Genomic DNA, 27,333 nt, shown 5'->3' on the forward strand with positions numbered 1-27,333 from the left:
GCTCCCATTTGCATCATCTTGAAAAAATTGTAATGTTATGCTGCCGGTTTGGCGACAAAACCTAAGGCTTCGGAGTGCATCTCCCTAGTGCTTCCCGGTTTCGTACTTGAAATACAATACCTAGCTGTGCGTTGTATTCTTCTACATTCTCAGAGCTTGCCATAGACATTTTTGGTGTTGGAGTGATTCTGGAGACTTGTTGTTTGCCTATGGCTGAAGTACCTTTTCATTTATATCTCTTTGCTGGAGCGACGGACTATTATGGGTATCATCTCCTTCTTTCTTCCCAGCATTGGCGATAAACTTTGTGAGTTTACAGCTTGTTTGATTAAGTTTTGAATTTATTATGCAAAATCGAAATTCCTAGGTATGGCGTGGGTTTCTGCTCTTGCATTGGGATGCATGCCAAATTTATAAAGGGTTGTTTGGGTTGTAGTTTTGATTGGTTGCTGTTGTGAGTGATGTATTGTGGGTTTGGGACTGGTTTGAATTGATTCGGATGTATAATGAGGGAGTTATGAGCATTTTAGCATTTCCATAGGCTGCTGATTTGTAATTTCAGCTTGCAGATTGGTTGTAACAGAAATTTATGTTCTTATTGTGGAAATCTGCATTACTCTCCTTCTCTCATCTCTATTATTGTAAGGTTAGGTAGTAGTACTACTAACCAGTTCTATTTTTGTAACTCTCATCCCACTGAATAAGTGGAAGAGGCTGGCTTGCTGCCTAATATTCAGCAACTTTGTAATTTTCAGTCCTCCCACTATAATGGTCCTTCCGCTGCATAAGCGGTCGAGTTGAGGTTATTATGTAATTGCAGTCCTCCCGCTGAAATATTGCGGTCGAGTGATTCTTATTTTGTGTATCTCACTTGGCTGGTTTACCACCAAGTTTCCTTGTTCTCCCGTTGGATAAGCAGAAGGGGCTGGCATGCCGCCCAAGCATTGCATTATGTTTCAGTTTTCTTAAGCTAAAGATCCCCTCAACACCGTATGCTCTCACCTTCCCACATTGGGCACTTGGTGATCACAAAGTGGAAGGGTTACTTTCTAGTATGGTTTCAGTTTGTGATTTCTAACCTTAACGGGTTAATTCTTGTTGATGTTATTGTTGGCCCTAAAAAATTCAAAAAAAAATTTACTGGGATATTACACCAGTATTTGTTGATGCCTAGGCATTTGTCAGGATTGTTGTCATAGATTACCCACGCTGAATCCTTGCTCTTGTAGATCATGTTGTCGAATTCAGGTATATGGAATGCTTCACTAATAGCCTCCTTGGAGAGGTAGGCAAGTTCTCTACCATCAGGTGCTACTATCAACCTCTTGCTCACATCATAGTGCTTAGTGCACTCAAGGATCAACTCATTGCACTGCATTGTTGCGAGGAAGCCCGTCACTTTCACTATTCCACTCTCGATCATCATCTTGGCGTATTCGAAAGGCTTGGTGGTGTATAGTGGTCCTTGGAATTTCTTCATGTTGATCCGATTGAAGTTGATATCTCCTACATTGCTCCAAAATGACACAATCTTGGAATCCATTGCATTTCCCTATAAGTCCTCTTTGATGAGAGTTTGTTGTGCTCTGGCCATGTCCTACCTGTGAGAGTTGCCCAAGTTAGCTTTGTGATATGGTATGAATGCCTGCAAAGTGAAATCAATAACCTAGGATAAGGTTTTCAGCTCTAGAGTTAATGGTTCATTAAAAATCTCAATATTGCCTAAAACCCTAGACTCATATGCAAAACCCTAGATTGCAACACTTGAACATAATCATCTAAATTGATAACTTATGCCTTGAAATACATTTTGATAATTAGAATGCGATGAATTAAAGCCTCCTATACCAAAACCCTCATAGAAGCAACAAGCAAGGAGCTGGATCAGTCTTTAAACAAAGTCTGATTTCGTGTAAAAATCATCAAATGAGCCTTATTTCAGACCTGCGAATTGCTTAAAAACACACTGGGAACTTTAATTTGGTTGCTTTTTGACAAAATTATCTTTCTAGATGAGTGCGCCTTTGATACCAACTGCTGGATTTCGTCAAGTTACTGATGTAGAGGTGATAAATTTGTTTCCAGAATTCGCTGTTGATCAGCTTGCTGATATTTGAAGGAAACAGTGTTGCTGTCTAATGACATTGGAAGAAGTCGGTTCGCTATGATTGATGACCAAGTTTGATACCTTGAATGTCTTTGCCTCAGGCTTAGTCAAAATCACCTTCAATCAAAAGTGAATTCAATGTGATTTGCAATAACCATCTTGACAATATCTGATCAGAATTAGAATCACTATGCTTGGAGACAAATTTGCTGTAAAAAGATGATCAATTTTGATTCCCCTAATAACTTCACTTTGTTCTTAATCAAAATCGTCTTTGCTTAAGGGATGAATTCGCTGTAGCATGTAAGGAATCATTGCCTTCAATAGAAATCATTTTTAGTTTGATCAAAGGAAATGATCAAACACATCTTTATAGTTGCTTGAAGGGGTGTGGTAGTTCATCTGAAGGCTGACATCGTTAAATGATTGCAATAAAAAGAACTCTAAGGCTGACATGAATCACTAAATTCAAATTCAAATAAAACGTTTCTCCTCAAATTGTGGGGCCCATGCAAACATTATTTCCTTAAGTCACTGATCTTGGGGGTCAATGACAGGCACTCACCCTTAAGTCGCACTTCTTTGGGGGGAAAGGAAGTCATAAAAACCTTAAGTCACACATTTGACCCATCAAAGGAAATTACTTTAATCCCTCAATGAAAATGGTTAAAACCTTAAGTTGCACATTCAATCTATCAAAGGAAATCACTTTATTTCTGAAGTCACACATTTCACCTTGCAAAGGACTTACCTTATGTCGCACATTTGGGGTAGCAAAGGAAATAACATGGTTCCTTATGTCACACTTTTGACATAGCAAAGGATTATGCCTCACTTTCAAGGTGGCAATGACTAAGCCTTGATCCTTATGTTACACTCTCAAAGGAAATGCCTATTCGCTGATTGGAATGATCAAAGGAAGCCTTAAGTCGCTCATCTAGCCCAACAAAGGAAATTGCTTGATCTCTTAAGTCGTTGTTTGAAGGAGGCAAATGAAGTGATTAAAACCTTAAGTCCATAGATTTGATCATATACTTGAAGTGGCCAACTCCTTCACTTGATACTGCTTGATCCTAGCAACGTCCTTGTCAAACAATGATGATCTTCGATCAAAAGTAATGTTGTGCAAGACCAGGGCAAGGAAGCGTCTAAAGTGCTTGAGTCACACTTTTTGGGGGTCAATGATCGAGCTCCAAAGTGCAAACCTAGAATGCTTATCCTCCAAAAGTAACTTGCCCTAGCCAAATTTGTGTCTGACTTCAATTAAAATCAATGAATGATGTGAATTCCTGACCCTCAAAATGCCAACTGTGAGATCAACTCTAACTTACTCATTCCCAAAAGGATCGGTTTAGCAATCTAATCTAACAAAACCTTAAAACTGAAAACAAAAGAAGGGGTCCCAATTTGTGATGGAGCGATGTGTGAAATGGTCACAACAGTCTGCCTCGTTAATCTAGGTCGGCTTTCTTAGGAGGAATTATCTCCATGGACGTGGTTAATCAATTCCTTTGATTGAGTCAGGCTTAGTTTACTTTGTTTATTTTATTGCTCAGGTCTGTTGGTGTTGGAAATAAGCCACACCCGGACCAATGATGGACTGGTCCAAGAGGGGTTAGTAGCTCAGTGGTAGAGCACTCCAGCAGTGATGGAAGGTCCTAGGTTCGAGTCCTAGCTGGTCCATGTCTCAACATGGTATCAGAGCCAGGTCTAGGCTAGGAGCCCCAAGCACACAAGAGGTGTGGCTTAAGGGGGGGTCTTGGTGTTGGAAATAAGCCACACCCGGACCGACAATGGACTGGTCCAAGAGGGGCCAATAGCTCAGTGGTAGAGCACTCCAGCAGCGATGGAAGGTCCTAGGTTTGAATCCTAGCTGGTCCATGTCTCAACAAGGTCAGCCCTAGAAATCTGAATTTTATTTATTAGAGCATGTGACTTGTATAAAGGGCGAGAAGCAGACAGGAATACTGAGAGGGGGAAGGGGGGTAAATGAGTATTTCAAAACTCTTCAAAATTAAAAATGCCTGAAACCACATATAGCATAAAGAGAAAAACCATTAAGACACAAACACAAGGATTTCTTGTGGAAAACCCTTTCGGGTAAAAAACCACGGCATCAAATAGCTTTCATTAACATAAATGAGCACCAACCCTGAATACAAAAAGTGAGCACCAACTCCAAACAGTTGAGGCTTCAACCTCAGTTTGAGCACCAACTCAGAAATACTCTTCTTCTCAAATCTGCCAATGAATTCTGAAATATGATATTTTCATAAACCTTCTGCTGTCAGTCTGATAATATTCAAAAAGCATACAATTTCCAGCAACTCATCTTGATTGATCACATGTGGCTTTGACACTTCACTCAATGTTTTTCATTTCGAATTTTTTACCGCTACGCGTCCAAACTCTTTTATCTAACTCCTCTGTTGCATACAAAGAAAATCAACAATGTAAGCTCATTTCAGTCATATTGTAGACAATATAGGAACTTGCTCTGTCACAAAAAAAATTATTTCCGTTTTATCAGCTCTACAGATAAGAAAAACGAAAAAGACTTCGGCATCCACGATGTATGACCACCACCCAAGCCACATTAAAAATCATGTATGTCTCTATTCGAACCTACTGTCACTTCAGAAACATAGCCCCCTTTTTTTTAGACATCCTATAAATGGCTGGACAGATATGGCGAATTTAACCTCCAAAGGAAACGTATCGATCCACTTATAAAGCTTATAAGTCTGACACAAAAATAAATAATAATGCTTGATTACAAAGCTTCGTCTATTTTTGTTTCGATAAAAAAACGTGTTCACACGAACACCAAAGGGACCCTCCCATCATTTCAAAATAAGAACTCGCTATTTAAGATGAACGATTGTTCCAGTCAGGAATCACAAAAACGATTGTGAAGAGCCGCCCCATTCACACCAAAACCACAGGCAATAAATAATGCATTCTATAAGGAAGAATATTCACAGCTATAACGCCTCAATCCACCAATAACATTCAAAGCACCTGTCTCTCTCATTTCGACCTGCAGCATAAACGTCTTTTAAAAACATCGTGAAAATATTTGAAACACAAACTCTGTTTTTAAAATTCGGACCACATCTATACGTTCAAAAAATTTCTTCAGCTTTAAACGCACGCACTGTCTTTTTGCTATGCGCCCAGCAAATAAAACCGACACTACAATAAGAACAATTCCCCTTTTTAAAAAACTGGCACAAACATGCCTTCTCATCGTTTCGACCTTAAGAAAATTAACAAATACTGCCAGAAATGCTACGCACGACTCCCATGATTTCATTAAAACTGAGTTTTTATTATCTGCCAAGACGTTACATAGTTTTGAAGCTATCGCACCAATATCTAAAGCCGTTGAACAAAAATAGGGAAAGTAAATCAATTTATTCCCCAAACAAAAAAATACCAAAAGAAGTAAATATGCGATGCATATTAGCCGCCACAAATGAGAACATAAGAAATCAATCTTTAGAATACTCAAACGCTGACATGACATTCAAATGCTGACAAGGCAAACAAGTAGACATGTTGGCTACTCAAGCTAACAGCCAACGAGCTTCAAGTAGCACAACCAGGCACCCAGGCGGCTCAACCAGGCAGGCAACCAGCTCAACCAAGCAGGCAATCAGCCAAGTAGCTCAAGCACCTCAAGCACCTCAAACAGCTCAAGCAAATTCTCTATTACTTTGAGTAATCCTCTAAGATTTATATGACCTTGAACATCAACCTTTGACATCAATGACAAAATATCCAACAAAGAGCAGGGGCATGACGTAGTCACATAATTGGCTATAGAGAGAAATACGTTATGACCTGCTCATCGGATTGTTTCTCATCTAAAACATAAAACATATAATGGATTCTGTACTTCCTGATGGCTGAAATTTATGTAAATCTTAGTGTTTGAATGTCTTCGGAGAACTACTTATGTAAATTCAGTTGGTATTTAATAAATGTTTCTTTGATTTTGTTGACACGGTTTTTATCTTTTGTCAGCTTGGGTATGCAAGATTCACGGGGGCCATTGAAGGTGTTGGCAATAACAGGTCTTATAAAAATTGTAGGTGATATTTTGTTATGTAAATTTCTTGGATATGGGATTGTGGGAGCGGCATGGGCTACAACAATCTCCCAGGTAATAATTTATGTAGTTCTTATATCATTTTTGTAGGAAAGAAATAGTTAATGTTGATATTTATAGACTGTTTACTTTCAACAGGGATTTTAATAACTTGTCCTTCATAAAATCTAGAGCATTGCAGCACTTTTTATGCTGAAATCTCTCCATCACAAGGGGTACAATCCCTTTGCAATAGTAATTCCTTCTATTGGGGAGCTAATGAAAATTTTTCAAATCGCTGGTCCTGTACTCTTAACGATGATGTCCAAGGTAATAACTTACCATTCTTCTATGCTTTCTATTAAGAATAAAATATATTTGATTGTATATCCAGTTCTGATTGTTTACTTCAATTTTGGATTTACTGCCTATTAATCAGATGGCATTTTCATGGTATAAATTTCTTGCATTGTCTGTTAATCAGATGGCATTTTACACGTTTATTACCTATCTGGCTACTTCCTTGGGAGCGGTTACTCTTGCAGCACATCAAGTAATTGCTTATCATATACCATAAGCCTTTTGCGGTTTTCTACCTATACCTGGAAATTGGAGATGAAAGATTGATATTACTTTCTTCTTTAGTCAATCTTGCAGTTTTTGCTAGTTTGAGTCATAATCTAATACATCATTTGTTTTATTTTATATCTTTATTAAAACAGGTTATGATTGGTGTTTATTCTCTGTGCACTGTATCGGGAGAGCCTTTGGCACAAACTGCCCAGTCATTCATGCCTGAATTTATTTATGGAATCAACCGTAATATAAGAAAGGTTTTTCTCTCTCCATGGGGAACCAAAATGTTCATTTCATTTATAAGATTTAATAACTTCCTTCATATTTGTTATTTGAAACTGAAACTTTGCTCTCTTTCTTGTAGCACTTTGTTTGAAGCTTTCCCTAACTAGGATGCATGGTTAGTTCAAAGCATGCATTTAATTATCCATCTTATAGGAATCATTCAGAATTGTGAAATGGTTTATTGCATTTCTTTAATGCCTATATGTGCTTTTTATTTCCATTATATTTGATAAAAGAGAAGTTATACATATGGTATTATGAAAAGTCCCGGATAATACCCCCGAGTAAAATATTGAGAGAGTTTCATGGAACTGATCAGATCTAAGAACTACCAGAAAGAACTAATTAGGATTGATTATATTCTTGAAAGGGAAGTGACAAGATATGGGTTACTGGTTTCTTTTTAGTGAGATTAGAGGTTGAAAATATTTAATGGGCTGATTGGTGGTCATAGAAAGCCTTAAATTCAGAGTAGTGATGTGACGATATATATTACCAGTGTTAATGGGCTGGTAAGCTGTTGATATACTCATAGATAGAGTGGTCTAAGCTTCATACCCATTTGTCTCAATGATTTCCTTGTTCTCTTCCTCAATAACAATTGCCAATCAAGTATCCTATGAAGGATTGTTGATCTTAGAGGCATCATTATTAACAGATTACCAACATCCCTAACAAAGACAACAAGGAAAAATTCAAAAGATCAGTTCTTCCAAGGCAATTCCACATGGCCATGTTCCAAAACTCTTTGTTTGGTCATTGATTTTTATGCAATCAGTGTGGACATAAAGCAATGGGTTGTAGAGTATGTGAAAGAAATGATTTTGGGTTCTTAAAGAGAAATTACAACTGTTTTGCTCCGTTAATGGATTTCAACATTGTGTGCTATAAGTGCAACAAGTATGGTCACACAACACATCTTTGTAGAAGTGATTTTTTGGAACCTCCTAGACAAAACAAGGAGAATACTCGTGGCAAGCAAAAGGGGGAACCTACAAGAGTTTGGAAAAAAAAGCAAGAGAAACAAAAGAAAGAAAAATCTATGATTGAACAAACAGCCTTCCATGTCTAAAATGAAGTAAATCAATGGGATATTGATAGTGGATGCTCAAGCAATATGACAGGGGACAAGCAATTTTCTCAATTTGAAGGAAGTGAGGAAGGTATGGTAAAGTTTTGAGACAATGCTACAACAAGGATAATAGGAAAAGGAAGTCTTAGTCTTCACAATGGGAAGACAAGGATAGTCTTAGTTTTAGTGCGAAGGATGATTTGGGCACCCTATTGTGCTTGCCTCATTCAATCCCCTATTATGGTTGCATTCTAGAAATAAACTATAGATTTAAGTATGTGATGTTAATTGCTTATTTACTTTTTAAGTTCAATGGACATTATATGATTCAATAATGGAATGCTATTTAAGGGATATTGCAAATGATTATTAGTACAATTGATTATAAGTGAACATTTGTATGCTATTAGATCTCTAATTGGTCTTATGAATTGCATTTCAAATACTGGCTAACATTATTGTAGGGTTTACACCAAAGTTCATGTTGGAAAGGAAATTGTTAACTAGCGAGTTTGCCTTGGATTTATGATTTTAGGGCAAAGATTGGAAATCCCTCAAGAGGGTACATTATGAAACTGCAATAGAATGTGGTACCAAAGCTCATGTAGTGCGACTAGGTACTAATATTGTCTTTAGACTTTGAGTAGTGTACCTCAAAGACCCACCATGGAGACTTCCAAACCTCTGCAAATATACTAGACAACCAAGAGCAACTAATAGTGGAGCCTTCTGTTACTTCTTTGCTTGGCAAGCTCCACAAACATCCTATGTCTACTATTGGATGTTAGGAAGATCATTTACTAAATTTTCGAGTCAACCAAGAGAAGTAGGTCATTTGAGGTGCCCATGTCATTAATGTGAAAGTTTGCTGATGTTTGATGCACTCTTGTCTACTGACTCATGCTCCTTGATATGTCCAATGTCAAGTAGTTTGTATATTCCATGATCTTCTACTTCAAGATCAATATAGTCTTCTTAGTCTCTTTGTCAACTATGTAGCACTTGTATTTGCTAAAGATGACATCTAGATGGAGGTAATGTCACATAAGAAAAATATCAACACTTTCCCTCTAGAGGATATCTACACATTCCCTTTGCCTAGTACCTTGTACTCCTCCCCACCACCAAAGATCATTGAATCTTTAGAAGAATTGCAAGTAGAGTATTTTGTGAACTAATCCTACTTGTTGATGAAGTAATCTGATGCTCTTGAATCTATGTATTGAGCAGATGCTTTGGATTGATTTGTTGGTTTTTTGGCCATGAATGCATGGAGGGTTCCTTTCTCAATGTGGTCTATGATATGAGCCTTTTTTTGAGGCCCTCCTTGGTTAATTTTTTATCAATTAACTATTTTCTACCATGCTTCTTCAAGTTCATATATCCTATCTTAATATAGTAATGTCATGTGATGTTCTTGAGATTCTTTGTTGTGTCATAATTATTGCGAAGGCCTTTCTTCTATGTCCATTTGTCTTTGCACTTGTCTGTGGTTGCAAAGGATTTTTCTACACCTTTTATCTCACTGCTACTGCCAAATTGTCTCTTATGTATATCTTGTTGTAAGAGTTTATTGCACAACTCCTTAAACTTTAGGTTAACATTTGTAGAGTTGATTTTTAGGGTCTCAATAAAATGTTTCTAAGCATGTGGTAATCTTTATAGTATGATTCTCACTATGTGCTCTTTCATTTTTAATTCAGTATTTGTCAACTAATCTTTGATGTCCTTGATCTTGTGTAGTTCTCTTCATCCATTGTGATTAAAAACAACATATTCTTCAAGGAAAAAGCTCTAAACTTGTTTGAAGTCTTATGAAGATCTAACAAATGCTACCAAACATTAGTTGAAGTGTTCCCATTTTGGATTTCAAGAAGCAATTAATCTGTCATGTACAACTTGATCAACATTACTACTTCTCTATCACTTTCATCAAATTTATCTTGGTCTTTATGCATAGTTGCTAGATGGGGATCTTACCAAGGACAATACCTATGAGGTATTTGTAATTGAAAGTGGTTAATATATGGTGATTTCATGCATTGTAGTTTTTAGTAGAGAATCTTTGGCTGCCTTCTAGCATGATGCTGGGTAATGAGGCCACCTGAAAAAATACCTCCTTGCTGCAAATATGCAATTTTAGCGAATCACTTGTTGCAAATCTAGCTTAAAAACTCATGCCCTAGTAGCAAATTCATTAGCAAAAGAAAGGTACTAGTAAAAACATGCCCTAATTGTGTGAATATTTTTTGCTGATTTTGATCAAAAGACCCATGTGATTTTCATCCAAAAAACCTGTGATAACGATATGAAAAACCCACAATTTTTTTTTATAACTCTTGTATGTGATGTTCGAGAGGAAAAAAATATTGTAATTTTTTGCAACTTTTGACCCACGGTTTCATTGGTTTTCTAATTAGTCAACCTCAAACTTTCCCAAACAATTTTTATATTAAAAACTCTTGAATTTGACTAGCTCTGCTGACAGTTTTCCTCAAAAAAATTCTGTATGGATCTGACGTATGATATAATGTAGTATTGTTGTATGAATCCTTCTTTTGGCCCTTTATTCTGTTACACTAGTGCTTTGATCAATCTCTATTGGTATCAGTTCCTTGGTCTTCATGCTCACAAAACTCTGTTGGCTCTAGTTGGACTTTGATGCCACATTACGGAAATTGAGCACATAAAGATAACCAACATATTCATTAAATGAATCAGAAAGGAAACTCTATTTATAAAGGATAACAATCAAGGGAGGAAACCCATGTTATGAATTTGGGATAAATAAAAAGAACATTATAAAGGGAAATAAAAGACAAAAGTATATCCCAAAGTTTGAATGACTTTATTAAAGCCTACATCCAATAAGAAGTTAATTATTATGATTTAATATTTTCTTTAATGTTTATTGTCATGGATTGATGTTTTGCATTGGTTGGACTCATAGATATCGGGCAAGTTTTTTGCCAAAAAATTGCTAAATTTTGACACAAAATGTCCTTGAGTTTCTGGGCAAGTGACTTGGCAGCAATTTTGACACATGAGAACTGACAAGTTAGGTGAGTTGTTTACAAATTTTTAAATCTATGGTGTAAATAATACATGATTGCACCCTATATTTCATCTTGCCTAGGTGGATTTTATGTAGATGATCTAGATATTTTAGATGATTCTATGCGAAGTTTTCTTTAGCTCTTATTTTTTTCTGTTGGGCTTTGGGAAAGTATTGCTATTTTTGGAGATTGAGTTGCCATTATGATCTCCCCTCGTATTCTTTATAAAATGCAATGAATGCAACTTCATTGCATTTTATGGCGGTGCGCTTTGTCCATTTATTTAGTGAATAGGATTATTCTTTGATGAACTAGGCTATTTTCCTTGTTGCTAGACTAACTTTATTTCAAAACATTATGATCCTTATATGACTTCACTATACAATGTTAGTTGTTTCTTTAAAGATTCTCTTCACTCCATTGCTCTATGCTATTCTGGGTGGATTTCTTCATTAATGCGAGTTAGGGACAGGAGGTCTTCTATTGCTACTTCTAGAATGCTATTTCTTTTCATTACAAATGTAATGTTCAGCAAATTCCTTGTAAATGTGTGCTAAAGCAGTAAAATTCATCATTGTACATTCTAGATAGGTAGTTATAGAAGTGAATCCTGCCCTGTGAATAGCAAAGGGACTGCATAATTCACTTAACCAATTCGCCCATGAAAAAAATTAGGGATAACACTAGATAATATCAAGTTACAGTAGTTTTTCTTTAAAGCATTGATTAAGAATGGGCCTTGACAAAATTTGCATAAACAATATGTCAATTAATTCAGCTAAGAAGTTACAAGAAGGATGGTTAACATGCAACATATGAGTTTCATGCAAAAATAAATTGCTAAGCAGATGAATCCTCAAAACACATGTTTAATTTGAGGCAGGGAAGAAAATAAGTTAAAGAACTTATAAATCTATCACCAATTGAGGATGTCTCAAGTTGCTAGATTTATGTTTAATACTTCATTCCACTGTCACATTTCTCCTTCATTGTGGACATTGCTCCAATGTTGTTACTTACCCACTTGCTGCTAAAAACACTAATACAATTCTTATCTTCTAATATCTTTGTTTGAGCAATTGTATGCACGCATATATTTAGCTCAAAGGCACAGCAATATACTTAAATTTTGAAACTCCAGAAACTACTGAAATTTAAAAATTTAAAATCTGATCCAGCTACAGATACATCAATGTGGATGAAATGTCATACTAAATCACCTCTGAAATCCCTCGAAGTCATCATCTTGAGTCTGCCTTCACATTTATCAAATTGTCTATGTAAGACTGATCACTAAATACATCATAGCTTGTGAGGGTTAGACATCAATTCTTGAGCTAAATACAGCATAGCTTGTGAGGGTTAGAAATCAATTCTTGAGCTCTTGTTTAACTGATTTAAGTGCCTTCCTGTAGCAAATTTGCTCTTGATAGTCTGATTTAAAATGTCTTCCTATGCACATATCACAAGCAAATGTCTATCAACAGTAATATCTTTCCATACCCCAAACTTAGTCAAATTCCCACATACAATGTTTTTTAATTGCTGGCCTCATATTAATACAGAACATTATACAAATTAAAATCATTGATTGTATTAATCGAAATCCACAACCTTACTTTTTCTTAACTTTATTTATTTGACACTTTCTGTTTTTCGAAGTGTTTTTCTTTTATATAATTTGCTGTAACTTATTTATGTTTCTCTTATGTTGCTGTTTTTTAGACTTTGTTTGTCCCAAGTACATGTTTATTTAACTTACATAGAAGCTTTGCTGTAAATCATGCGCGACAATCTTTTTGACGTTGATTAACAATGCTCTACTTATATAACGGTTTCATTTGTGATGATTGTAAGCACACTGGAATTTAAAATTAACTTGCTAGTAATAGCACCATTGAATCAATATTTGGTGTTTGAATCCTAATATTATGGCACTGGTTTTATAGGCACAGAAATTGCTAGAGTCACTGATCATCATTGGAACAATATTTGGCCTTTCATTGGGATTTTTAGCTAGCACAATGCCATGGTTCTTCCCCCAGATGTTTACAAGAGATGCAGCCATCATCAAACAGGTAAACATTGATGTTTTTTGCTAGGAAAAAAATTTAGGAGGCAGAAATAAATGTGTTTAATCGATTCATGTTGTAAGTTGAGACAGTTTTTTTTTTTTGATTAATTAATGTCAATCCAAGGGGTGATCTTCAATGTCTGTCAACAGGCTAGCCTTTTGGGAGTGATCTTTATATTTATATTTTTGAGTTTAACTTGAGCAGCTCTCATTGTTTATATTCCTAGTGATATTGTTATACTTTGTAGTTTGTACACGAGTAATGAATATAGAGTCAGTGTTATATTCTTGTGTATATTTATATTTTTGTCATACATACTATATTTTTATTTTTCCATTATATTTTGCTATGTTAGCCCGAGTTTCTAGGATGGGGGGACGGGGAAATGGGTTCTGGGACAGATGTTTTTTTTTGCCATTTTAGGGGACGGCAGAGGGGACGGCTATATAAAAATTAGGGAAAATTTAAAATATATAGGGAAATTTCAAATTTCAAATATATTCATATTATAACAATGTAACATTTGATAAATCTAAAATTTAAATCATTCATCTTTGCCACTGCTGCTGCCCATGTTTTATGAGTGGAATGGAAGTTTGAAGTACTGAAATATGAGATATTTTTTCAATGAATATAGTGATGTTATTGGCTATTTGGCCTATTTTGTGCTTAATTAATTTAAAGTAAATGTTTTTCATATTTGCAATCTGTTACTATGTTGATTATTATGTTTGAGTTTAGTGTCAGTAGAGTAGCATACACGAGTAGGTTTTGGTAAAAGTAGTGTTGATATCTAGTTGAAACATATAACTAACAAGTGATATATTGCATACTCAATTATTTCAACTGTAGATGAGGCATTATGAATTTATATGTGCAAATTGTACTGTCATTCCATTTACATTGTATTGAGTTACTATTGACATAGTGTGACAAAAGTGTAAAATGATTTCATATAACTGACAAGTTTTGAGATTGGACCATTTTTTTCCTTAAATACGATGACAAAAGTGTAAAATGATTTCATATAACTGACAAGTTTTGAGATTGGACCATTTTTTCCCTTAAATACGTTGGCATTTTAGGGTTGACAAAAGGCCGTCCTCAAGACGATCGGGGGATGTCTGAGGTGTCCCCAGCCATCCTAGGGACGAACGTCAGTCCCCCCTCAGCATTATCCCCATTTCCAATAAGCAGAGACGTTTCCCACTGACCCCCTGTCCCCAGGATGTTTTTGTTTCCAAAATGGCTAAAATTTTCCAGGAAACGCATCCCCGGGTATCACTGATATTTTGTTGTCTCTGATTTTTCAGATTCAGGTCATATTAGACATTTGTTGGTCGCCAGTGAGAAGCTTTTTCCTTGAGTTATGAAGGTTCGGTAAAAAATTATTCATGGGCAGATGATTTCATTTGAAACAACTGTATCAAAGTCAAGATTGAGACATGACATAAGAATTTGGTTTCTTGTGGATCATTGCATTTCATAGATGCATCCAAGAAGAAGGTTGTTCACCCAGTTAGTCTAACAATGCCAAGGATATCATATCCTGGTCTTGAATGAATACGTCAAGCAATCAATGGCTAGTCTACCTAGACTCTTGGCACCTTGTTTCATCATTTTTTGAGACCTAATTGTGTAAAGAGAATGAGATGTTCAAAGAGAGAAGCTGTCAAAGGTTCAAGGATATGCTTTGATAAGAAGAAGAAGAGAGATTTGAAAAGATTCATCAATAGAGTGACAGTTCATCAATAGAGTACGACAAAGTTACGACCTTAAGAATATTAGGTAGAAAATGCAAATACTCGTAGAAAATTGGAATTTAACACATAATTTAAAATTTGTAATTGTCAGATTCACCCTTTTCAGTCACTTTTGACTTTAAAACCTATGACTATCTTTGTTCTTCATTTTGACAGACTGCCCTCTTACTAACTGGACTAATGATAAGATCTGCATTTGTACATGGATACCTAACATGGCCTGGTAGCCAGGATCCATTGTTGTTGTGTTTGTGTACTTCTCTCTAAGCTGCACTTAAGTGGGGTTGTTGGTGAGAATAAGGTGTTCTACCTAACTAGTTCACCTAGTAGGTCCTATTCACATGTCAAGTTTACTTAGATCCTCAAAATCTTTCTACAAGTCTCAATTATCATAAGCTCTTATCCTATCTTTTGCCATTGACTTCTTTTTCCCTCAAGTCATTTAGTGTTTGTTGTCTCATACCATAGGATTAAGATACTTGTCATAATTTTGTTTAATCCTATATCTCACTTTAGCTATATAACTAAACGGTTCTCTTTGTAATCTTAATCCATTGCATTGAATGGCATTGATCATGATTTGATGTATTGCATATTGATCATAGTTTGATATAAAATTATCTTGCATCCATTTTGCAGTATTTACAAGGAGCTTGAGCCCTCAAGTGACTCTAACAGATACAAATTGGGTTACACTACAAACCCACTTTGCTAGCCAATGCAACACATTGAAAAAGAAGGAAGCTCACTCCAAACTGAAAAAACCATGAAATAAGCACTCCAATCTGCCACTAACACACCCCAAACACATTAGAATTGAAAATTAACAAACTGTTAGAGAAAATCAAAATTTGCACGAGTCTGATATAACTGCTAGGAACAATACACACCAAAAACTTCAAAAACCACATATAAGTGAAGAATCTCACCCTAAGATCTTGAGGGTCGGGCTTCCCTAACCTAAACATCATCCTTTCATCAATGAAGAACAGCAAAAATGGAGCGCTTGGACACTAACACACTCACACCTCCCTCACATAGTATGCCTAACAAGGTACTAGGTATGGCCTCCATATTTGTTATTTGCGCTCTTCAACATGTACGACCTGCAGTGGTTGGTTTATAAAACTCAAACAGCAAGAAAGGAATGTCTGTTAGGGGTAAAAACGTATGTTAGTATGAATAATAATTATAAGTGTGTTATGTGTGTTTATGTTTTGCTGTTGCCGAGAGGTTCCCGTCGGGTAGTTGGGAGTTGGTGACGGTTGGCAACTTGGCCAACCGTTAGGTCTATATATTGTTTGGTTGGAACCTCGGCAAGGAGAGGATTGATGGACAATTCTGGACATTGGAATAAAGATATAACTTTCTAGTCTAATTATTATCATTTGTCATTTATGTTATGATGTACAATTGTTCTGTCCCATGAATGCTTGGTACGTGCAGGAACTACTGTGTTTTCTGATTATTCACCAACCATACATTTAGGACTAAACATTTTGGCGCCGTTGCCTGAACGAACCTGGAGATAACCATTGCAGCAGGCGGAAGCAATTAATGGGCTGACCATTTAACTAGCAATTAATTGTCGTGGACAGCAACACGCATGAAGAGAGTACCGCGAAAGAGGAACGAGAGGATCAGTTGACGGCAAACTTGGTGGAGTTGTGGGACGTGTTGGTCACACAGTACCTACGGCGAGAGGCTCAAGAGAGAGCCGTCTCGGAAGGTACGGTACATGGTGAACTCACCGTCAGCACCCCCCTCTTTGACCTACTCGGAAGTATTCCAAGGTTACTCGCTAGGAATTTGATTGCACTCCAAGACCAAAGGGAGGAAACAGCAAAGGAACTTCGGCGGCAACAAGTTCTCCGACAGTACGAGGAACGAAGTCGTAGGGAGGAAGAGGAGAGGGAGGCCAGTCAGTGCCATACCTCTGGTACTTGATGCCCCTACGACCGAACAAAGACAGACGTACCACTGCTACCGAAGGAGTAAACGAGGGAACTGTACGACGATCTCTCCGCATAAAAGAATAGGCTGACAGGAGACGGCAACTAAGAGAGGTTGCTGACTCGAGGAGTCCGGAGAAACACAATAGAAGTCGGAGTCGTAGTCGGGAGAGGCAAAAAACCGTGTACGTGGAAGGAGTTGGCCGAGGTCGCCAGGAACTTGCCACTTCCAGACGTAGCGGAGGAAGATCTCGTCGACCAGGCCCCACACTTGACGTCAAGTGAAGAAGACTCTAGAACCGAATCACAAAGCACCCAATTGGAATTTTCCGAACAAGGAGAGGAGGCGGTACGAGACTTGCACGAGGAAATCGCCACTATTTTCGAAGCGACGTCCGGCATTAAAAACCTGTCCTTGTCGGAGGGCATCAAAATAGGAAGATCGGATCCGGAAACCTCGGGAAGGAGGGACTATAGAAGTGAAGGTGACCAAAGCCCGGTTGGTAGGGGCCCAACCAAACCAGGAGCGTACGGTACCTTCCAGACACATAGTACCTTCTCGGCATATAGCCATTTCCAGGCACTGCATAAAACTGCACAGAAAAGAACGATGGCACACCCTGAAGAAACAAAAAATTCCAAAATTCATGGGCGACGGGTCAAAGGACCCTGTACGGCATTGCAAGACATGCGTCACCATCTAGGAAGCAAATGGCCAGGACGACCGGGACTACTGGGTGAAGGCATTTCCGGCCACTCTGCGAGGAATAGCTATTGACTGGTACACAAACCTTGATGCTCAGCATAAAACATCCTCGAGCAATCTGAAGAAGGCCTTCGAGGAAGAATTCAAACTCCTACGGGATGACAACGAGATTGTGGCGGAAATTTACAACACCAAACAAGGAAAAATTGAAAGTGTGCGCGCATATAACAGAAGGCTGAGGGAATTGCTTAACAAAATGGAGAACCAGCCGACAGATGGCCTCAAGAAGCGGTGGTTCGTGGAAGGATTGGTACCATCCTTGAGAAGGACGATGAAAGTAGTCCCTCCGCCATCGTACGATGAAGCATACAACCGCGCCATGGATATTGAAAGTGAAAACAAGACATCCTGGGGGAAGCGATGGACCAGTGATGGTGACAACACGGACGAAGATAGTGACGGGGGATCCAAAACCGTGCAAGCACTTCGGAAGGATATGATGAGGATGATGAAGGAGTTAAAAGGTGACAAAGAAAGTGGTAGGGAAGGAAAAGAACTATGATGTACTGACTACAATACTAAAGGACACACTAAAGGAAGTTGTCCCCGTAAAGTTTTCTGTGACATCTGCCAAGTAATGGGACATTCCACTAAGGAATGCCTGTACAACTTGAAAGCACGGAGCACACAAGTGCTCTACGCCCAACCCGACCAAGCCACACCACCGAAGCCAACCACAAACTCTGACGCCTCACTTGGAGGGTATAGAAACAATCGGGGTAACAACAGATCCAATAATAACACACTGAGGAGCAGAATTCAATACGACGGGAAGGGGCGACCCATGATTCAGTGCAAGAAGTGCAACGAATGGGGTCACTTTGCCCGAGAATGCCAAAACGGAGGTGATGTAGGAAGTTTGCTGTGTAGATGGTGCGGTCCAAGAAATCACGAGGATATAGATTGTCCAAAACAAAAAGGAGTGAACATGCTCGATGTGGAGGGATCAAGAGAAGACGTATTGGCAATCACAAGGTTGCAGAACAAGAAAGCCATGTATTTGGACCCTCGCATAGAAAAAGAAAGACTCCAGGAGGCAAGGGCGGATATCGAGCGAGCGATGGCTGGAGAGCGGAGGGCCTCGCACCTGGCTGCCGATACACTAGTCCGGTCGGAACCAGAGAAGAATATCATCAAGCAGATGTTACAAACCACAATACCCGTACGGGTGTTGGACCTTCTACAGACCATGCCACAGTTAAGGATGGCTCTGACAAATGTAACTGGGGACACTACCATCGGTCAGGAACACCAAACGATGACAAAGTCTGGTACGGACTTGGTGAAGGGATCCGGTACGGATGCCATGAACTCTATGCTACTAGCGGTGGGCGTCGGACGGAAACCCACAGTGGTAGAGATGGATATATTGGGACAAAAGCTGACAAACACCATTGTTGATGGTGGCTCCGGAGTCAACGTACTGTAGGAGGAAACTTGGCGGAACCTCGGCAAGCCGACTCTATGGCCACCAACCTTCCACCTGGTTGGTGCGGATCAGCACGACATCAAACCCCTTGGCACCCTCATGGCACAAAAGGTGGTAATTGGGACGCAACACTTCCTTCTAGATTTTGTAGTCATCCCTCTGGAAAGGAAAGCATACGACGCTCTTCTAGGAAGGGGGTGGTTGATCATGGCCAAAGCTAACCACAATTGGAAAAGGAATACGCTTTCAATTGAGAGTGATGGTCATAAGTATGTAATTGATCTAAGGAACCAGTCCGTTAGTGAAGAGCTCGAGTCATCGAACTCCGACTCAGAAGATTCAAATAGATGGGAGTGGGGTTCTGCAGGAGACAGAGGAGGGAAAGAACCCAACGAGGAAGGAGTGTTGGAATTGGACGAATGTTCCGAGGATGGAACCAGTTCACTGGCGGGACTTTTTCATTGGCAAATGGAGGACTATGAGGTCTTCCACCCAAAGTGTCACATGCTTCAAATATGTGAGATAGGACAATCAAGCAGCGGGATGGAAGAACAATCCTTTTCCTCGGAGTGCGGTAGATACCAAGAGGGAATGGCACAAATGGACGACATGCCAACCCACTAGTTTGAATGGGATAAACCCATCAAGTACGAGGAAAGGGATGTGAAAAAAATCAATCTAGGCAAGGACGAGGACTCGCGGGTGATACTCGTAGGGGATGATTGGAACCCCGTACTAGATCACTCGTACAACGTACGCCAGTCGAGGGATGTTTGAGTTATCTGTACGACATAAGATCGACAAAGAAGGGAGACTGGCATAGCCCGTATGGTGTACGACCTACAAGAGGAGGAATATCGTACGGTGGAACATTGCACCCATAGGAAACTAAGTCATACGATCTTGTACGACTAGCAACGGATAAAGGAGAAAGACCGTACGGTCAAAAAACAGACAAAACGTACGTGCAGGATCCGTACAATCCCCTCCTTCGCGGTGTTTGTACACGCAGCGAGCGGTTGTATGAAAAGTTTGAGGATATCTGTGCAGAGATTTGGGCCATCCATGTGAAGCTAAGTGAAAAGTTGGCACTAGGGAAAAACGAGGTCGTCGTACAGGTAATTGGTACTAGTATGACATGTTCAGGTATTGGTATGACGAGCACTAGTACAGTACCAGCAAGTATTGGTACGGTTCCAGTAGAAATTGGTATGACAACAACAGAAATTGGTACGATGTCGACAGAAACTAGTACGATGGCAATAGAAACTGGTACGACGGCAACAAAAACTGGTACGACGGTAGCAGAAATTGGTACGACGTCGACAGAAACAGAAACTGGTATGACGACAACAGAAATTGGTAGAGCGGCAACAAAAACTGGTACGATGTCAGCAGAAACTGGTGCGCTGTCGGCAAGTACTGGTACGGTGCCAACATGTACTGGTGCAATAGAAACTGGTACGATGCCAACATGTACTGGTACGACAGCAACTGGTACGGGTACGACAGGAATTTGTATGGTGCCAACAAGAATTGGTACGGTGCCAGCAGGAACTGGTACAATACCAGCAAAAATCGGTACGGTACCAGCAGAAACTGGTACGGGTGACTTGGAGGCAGAAACCGATAAGGTACCAGCAAAAACTAGTATGGGTAACTTGGAGGCATTAGCAACCCAGGGGGCGATGCTCACTTCACAGTTGGAACAAAAAGATAAAAAGCTATTGGAAGCTGCTCACATGGTAAAGAAAGCTTGGGAACGGCAGTTAATGGCAAAAAAGAACCTCAAACTCTAGGCCGGACAGCAGCCTCCTACCGTGACCACTACAGGGACGCCTCCTCCCTCTTCTCGGTCTTAGCTATGTTTTTCATTTCAGTTTCTCTTGTCTGAGTCGTCTAGAAGACAACTACGTTTTTGGGGGGGCTAATGTTAGGGGTAAAAACGTATGTTAGTACGAATAATAATTATAAGTGTGTTATGTGTGTTTATGTTTTGTTGTTGCCGAGAGGTTCCCGTTGGGTAGTTGGGAGTTGGTGACGGTTGGCAACTTGGCCAATTGTCGGGTCTATATATTGTTTGGTTGGAACCTCGACAGGGAGAGGATGGATGGACAATTGTGGGCATTGGAATAAAGATATAACTTTTTGGTCTAATTATTATCATTTGTCATTTATGTTATGATGTACAATTGTTCTGTCCCATGAATGCTTGGTACGTGCAGAAACTACTGTGTTATCTGATTATTCACCAACTATACATTTAGGACTAAACAATGTCAAATAACCTTAAAAGCTATACAAGCAGAAGGAGTGGCCAACAAAGTACAGCTTGCAAGTGGTATGGTCTATTTGCATCAGTAGTCTCATTTCAAACCCCTTCAAAATCACCATGGAAATGAGAAAAAGAATATCAAAATGCATCAAACATATCCATTCTTGCAATAATTGAAAAAATTCTTCAATAACAGGCACATCTATGATTCTTGGATCAAGCCACCAAGACTAGCTAGGGGGTTTTTCTTCCCCGAAACTAGTATTTCAGGAGGATTTTCATCCTCAAGAAAATTATAGATGAACATAGGTTGTCTCATACGCTAACGAAAAAATATCATATCATGTCTAACCTCAACAATGAGCTCACAACCTCCTTTAACATTTTGGAGGAAACAAAATAATACTTTCTCCTCTTCCCTCCAAAATCAATTTTTTTTCTTAAATATGATGAGCACACTCTTATATTGAAAGGGGGTTAGTGAATCAATCTAACACAACTTTTACTTTTTCAAAACTTAACAACCACAAAAGCAATGATATCCAAAATACCCAAGATCCACACAAATAAGAACACAAGATTTATGTGGAAACTCTCGCATGAGAAAACCACAACAAAATATTGTTTATATCAAACTTTTTTACAGATTCATAGGTACCAACCTACAAGAGACATAAAGCCCCTCAAAAGCAATGATATCCAAAATACCCAAGATCCACACAAATAAGAACACAAGATTTATGTGGAAACTCTCGCATGAGAAAACCACAACAAAATATTGTTTATATCAAACTTTTTTACAGATTCATAGGTACCAACCTACAAGAGACATAAAGCCCCTCAATTTGTAGGCATCAACCTGTACAAGCATGCCATCAAAGTACAGAGCAGTTGACAGGTGCACTATGTATACATATTTTTTTGATTAATGAATATCGAGTTCTGCCAATTACTGAAGTACTAGCAAGTATGAATATCTAGTTCTGTCAATTATTGAAGTAATCCCTGCTTGAATGCTATTCATTGTCCTGCCATGTCTCACTGGCTGTAATGGAAAAGATGTTGCTAATAAAAAGGATTAATATCTAAAAAAAATAATTAAGGAATTTTACAAATTTAATCTTCAAGCCTGATCGCATTTCAAGTGTCATGTTGCATGACAGGTTTGAAGGATTAGCATGCATAAACATGTTGATGAAGAGATAGCCACAGGGCTGATTTGTCACTATTCTGATTGGAATTTGTCTGTGTTCCCCCCTCAATTTGCCGCGATGTATTTCACCTTTAATATCTTGCTTTTTTGTTTCAATCTGGTCATGGAGAAACTTCAATCTGCTTCTTGAATTTGCTCCGATCCTCGATTTGCATGGGTCTGCTTTGCATTATTGTATAAAAATGATTTCTTACCTCTTGCATTTATATGTTTCAAACGTCTTAACTCTCCCTCCCCTGCTAAAGTCGGCCAGCTTATGTAAAACATTTCATTTCATTTTTCATGTTTAAGTCGGCCTTATTGTACTTAAGTGTTTGCATTCACATTCTTTTTCTTTGAGGGTTAATTGTTTTTCTCGACACGATAGGTCGGCTAGGTTGAAGGTCATTTGTTCTGTCTTTTAAATGTTTGAACTTCCCCTCAAAAGGCTGACTTAGGTGCACACACACCCTTTTAGCAGGATTAAGGGGTATAAGGAGTTCTAGCGCTACACCTTCACAACACACAACTCAGACTTAATTAAATGTTCTGCTCTGCCTTGCGAACTTTAGGTCTGTCTTTAGGACTGATTACGAATTAGGGCCCTGCCATCAGAGTTTTGATTTTCATGACTTAGGTCTGATCTGCCAAAGTCGTGGATTTGCTTTGGGCATGGATTCTTGATGATCATGGATTTCTCCACCTCAAGGATAATTCACTTGCTTACTTCACCTCTCATCCACATTGAGCATTAAGGGCATTGATTTGTGGATTTTGAAGGTTCAAGGATAAATTTGTTAGTGCAACTCTTGCTTGATTTTGACCCTCATGACCTCGAAGTTGTGGATTTCTCCAAGTGAAGGATAAATTGTTGTCTCTCACCTCAAAGTTGTGGATTTTGGAGACCCAAGGATAAATTTGTTTCCCTTATTCAAGTTTTTGATTGCATTAATCCTTTCACTTCTTCATGAACTCAGCCATTCACTTGTTCAATCATCGTGATGTTGCACTTACCTTTGTCAAGTCGTGGATTTTGGCAAGTGGAGGATAGTCTTGCTCACATTCACCTCCAAGTCGTGGATTTTGGCAAGTGAAGGATAATCATCATTACTACTCAATCTTGCCTACTTCAACACTCAGTCAATCAATTCGCCTTTATCATGTTGTTGATCCTCATTCTCCAAGAAAGGATTGAGTTAGTTCACTGTTCTTCTTCACTTCATGCTTTAGGAATGGATTTTAGCAAGTCATGGATAATCTCAAGTCATGAATTGATCATTGTCATTCACCTTCAACATCAAGATCCCCTCATTCAGTTCGCTTCAAGGCATCTTCACTATCATTCACTGAGGCATTAGGTTAGCATCGCTCTCACTCATCATTTCTTTTGGATCTCATCAAGCATTGGATCTCCACAAGTTGTGGATTCTGCCAACTCAAGGATAAAAATCACCTAGGTTGTGGATTTGAGCAACTCAAGGAAAAATGCCTCCTAGGTTGTGGATTTGAGCAACTCAAGGAAAAATTTCATCACTCGGTTCCACTTCAAGTTGATCACTTCATTGCTGGACCAAGTTGATCATTTCAATGCCTTTGCTTGCAAACTTGGAGGATTCAAAGGGGTAAATTCACTTATTGCTACTTCCATTTGACATCATCATTAAGACCTTCAAGGTTGTGGATTTTGGCAACTCATGGATAATTCACTCCAACCTCATCACTCGTTGATTTCACCAAGTGTATAGTGACTTTTTCATAGGATTGACTTGGAGTTTTCTTTCCTTTCATCATCACCTAGACCTTGATTGATCCTCATTAAGCACTTTATCTTGGTTAATTGATTGATCATCACACCTTGATTGACTCTCGCTTCTACATTCTAACCTAAGGGCATTGACCTGCTTACTTGACTGCCCATCACACCTAAGACTCATACATTGACCTAACTTGAAGGTTGCATTGTGAAGCATCGCCCAATGACTACCTTCACTCTCACCTATCACTTGACTCTCACTTATCACCTAAGCACTTAGAGCTGCAAAGGCTCCAAGTCAATCCAAAGGGAGACTAAACTGCTGCTAGACTACTTGACTTGATCACATCCTAACAACAAAGGCATTGCATCCCCTCACAAGCAAGAGGTTAAAGGCTCGAACTATTTCCAAGCTAGACGACTAAGCCAAAACAACTACACTACCAAGCAAAAAAGTCGGGGTCCCCATTTGCATTTGGGCAAAGTGTGAAAACGTCACAACAACCTATTGGAGGCACCAACCCTCACTTATAACCACCAACTTAGTGAGAGACACCAATCTCTCCTTTAGGAAGCACCAACTCCCAAAAACATAATTCCACCTTGAATGTTGCTTCTTCAACAGATGGTGGTCAATTATATCTCCTTCATTTGATCAATCTATGATTCCATTATTCTGATTAAGCATAACATAAATGTCCTTGTATAATCTCTCCACATATATATCCTTCATACGTCTGCCATACTCACTCATATATGCTCCATCATTGATTTACTTCATCATATTTATTCACTCCATAATATGATCTTCACATATATTCTATTCAATCTATCATTGCTACACTTATTTCTGCTCTAAACTGCTATAAATCTGCTTTTAGGTCTGATCCAAATCTACTGTAAATCTGACTATAGGTCTGCTCCAAGTCTCCTATAAATCGTCACAAATCTGTTCAAAACCTTTGTCATAAATCTGCTCATGAATTCTTCATAATTTTCTTCACAAGATCTTCATAAATATGCTCAAACCTTTGGCTTAAATCTGCTCATGAATTCTTCAGAATCTGTTTATAAACCCTTCACAAAAGCTGCCTTCAATCAACTATAGATCTGCCTTGAAGGTCTGCTCCAATGTGCTTAAAGGTCTGCTATAATATGTTCCAAAGATCTGCTCATGAAGTCCCTTTGGATCTACTCATAAACCTCTTTTACATCTGCTCTCAACTTTGCCCATGGGATGTAACTCTTCCAAGATGGGTGACTCTATCGAGAGAGGTTGGCCCTTGCAAATATATTTAATTTTCTTTTTGAAATTAGTTTAAATGCAAGTAAATGGCCACAATTTTGGGTCAGCCAGCATAATAGGACATGGGTTGGACCTCACAAATAAGTGTAAATTTATTTATTTAAAGCAATTTAAAACCTCTAAGTTGGACGCCAATGTAGGGAGGGTCAGATGAAACATTTAATGCCTTCATCATGAGTGCTGATCATGGGTTGGCCAGCAAGGAAACAACCATTATTTTTGCAATTTAATTAACTCCTTGCTCAATAAAAATCTTGATAATGGTATACACGATCTAACCTTTAATATTTTAGTCTTGCTCTTTGACCAACAAAATAAATAATAATTCACTATGTGAGCAAAGTCCCCCTTGTGCCTAGGCATCCTCCTTGAAAGCACAACTTAAAACATTTTTTTTAATAAATAATTATACTTTAGTTACCTTTTTAATTTATCCTCCTTAGGACAACTTAAGTTATAACTATTTAATAAATTAATAAATCATCCAATTGTGGAAAGCATCAAGACAAGATAGATATGAATATTTGACCATACCATAGTGTTTTTGAGGACTTGGGATGATCAATTGAAGCAACTTGGTATCGCCTCAATTTAAAAATAACTACTTCATGAAGTTTGGAGGGCTCCCAAAGGATGGAATTGTATTCTAAAAGCATCACGAGGCTCTCCAAGATCACATAAACTCTTTTTTATGAACAAACCTATTGCTTGATCAATCTTGTGCTCTCCAAGAAAGTTGGAGTTCTCCCTTGCCTACCAATTAGTCTATGGGAAAAATTGGAAAATAGGCTGATTGTTCACACATTGATTATGCTTAAGAACGGGACATCACACTCATGTACTACCATAATGGCTAGCATATGTGTGAAATAGCATGTATTGGAGATCTTGGGTAAATCCATAGCGAACGTTTTGCAATTTACACACCAAAGTCAAATGTAGAAGAATTATTGTAACATTTGGTGGCAGCTATTGTAGTTAGAAGAACACAAGGTTGGTATGGAATGAGGTTTACAAGGGGCTTTGGCTTCAATATCTAGTGGTGGAAGAAAAAAGACAAAGGGAGAGGATAAGGATTCGAAGCTAGCAGCCAAGATTAGGTTGGATGGAAGAAGGGTGGATATTGTTGAGACATGGACCAGCTAGGACTCGAACCTACGACCTTCCATACGCTGCTGGAGTGCTCTACCACTGAGCTACTGGCCCCTCTTGGACCAGTCCATCGTCGGTGTGGGTGTGGCTTATTTCCAACACCAACACCCCCCCTTAAGCCACACCTCTCGTGTGCTTGGGGCTCCTAGCCTGGACTTGGCTCTGATACCATGTTGAGACATGGACCAGCTAGGACTCAAACCTAGGACCTTCCATACGCTGCTGGAGTGCTCTACCACTGAGCTACTGGCCCCTCGTTGACCAGTCCATCGTCGGTCCAGGTGTGGCTTATTTCCAACACCAACAGATATGACTAAGGTTTTTGAAGAGTTTGTAGATCTTTTAGAGAATCAAATCTCCAATTGCACATTGTGCCTTTGGGTTGTGGATTTGGAAGCTTGCCAAAGACATCGCTAGTTCTAGACCTAGGCCAATGAATAGGGTGCACAAATGTCTTTAAGTGGCTCAAACCTTGAGTCAT

At 38.7% G+C, this 27,333-nt stretch overlaps 1 protein-coding gene and 1 non-coding gene across 2 annotated transcripts in view; both read left to right on the forward strand.

Annotated features, from left to right (window-relative positions):
• LOC131075218 (protein DETOXIFICATION 46, chloroplastic) overlaps window positions 1-27,333 on the forward strand; it is a 103,373-nt gene that overhangs the window by 70,425 nt on the left and 5,615 nt on the right. Inside the window, exons 6-10 of the mRNA XM_058012050.2 lie at window positions 6,137-6,275; window positions 6,393-6,530; window positions 6,685-6,753; window positions 6,923-7,033; window positions 13,139-13,267. Coding sequence (XP_057868033.2) covers window positions 6,137-6,275; window positions 6,393-6,530; window positions 6,685-6,753; window positions 6,923-7,033; window positions 13,139-13,267 — 586 coding nt within the window. The remainder of the gene's footprint in view (window positions 1-6,136; window positions 6,276-6,392; window positions 6,531-6,684; window positions 6,754-6,922; window positions 7,034-13,138; window positions 13,268-27,333) is intronic.
• Window positions 3,720-3,790, forward strand: TRNAT-AGU (transfer RNA threonine (anticodon AGU)). The gene has a single exon. It is a non-coding gene; the product is annotated as a tRNA-Thr (tRNA).

This window comes from Cryptomeria japonica, chromosome 11 (genome assembly GCF_030272615.1).
Source record: "Cryptomeria japonica chromosome 11, Sugi_1.0, whole genome shotgun sequence".
NCBI classification, from domain to species: Eukaryota; Viridiplantae; Streptophyta; class Pinopsida; order Cupressales; family Cupressaceae; genus Cryptomeria; species Cryptomeria japonica.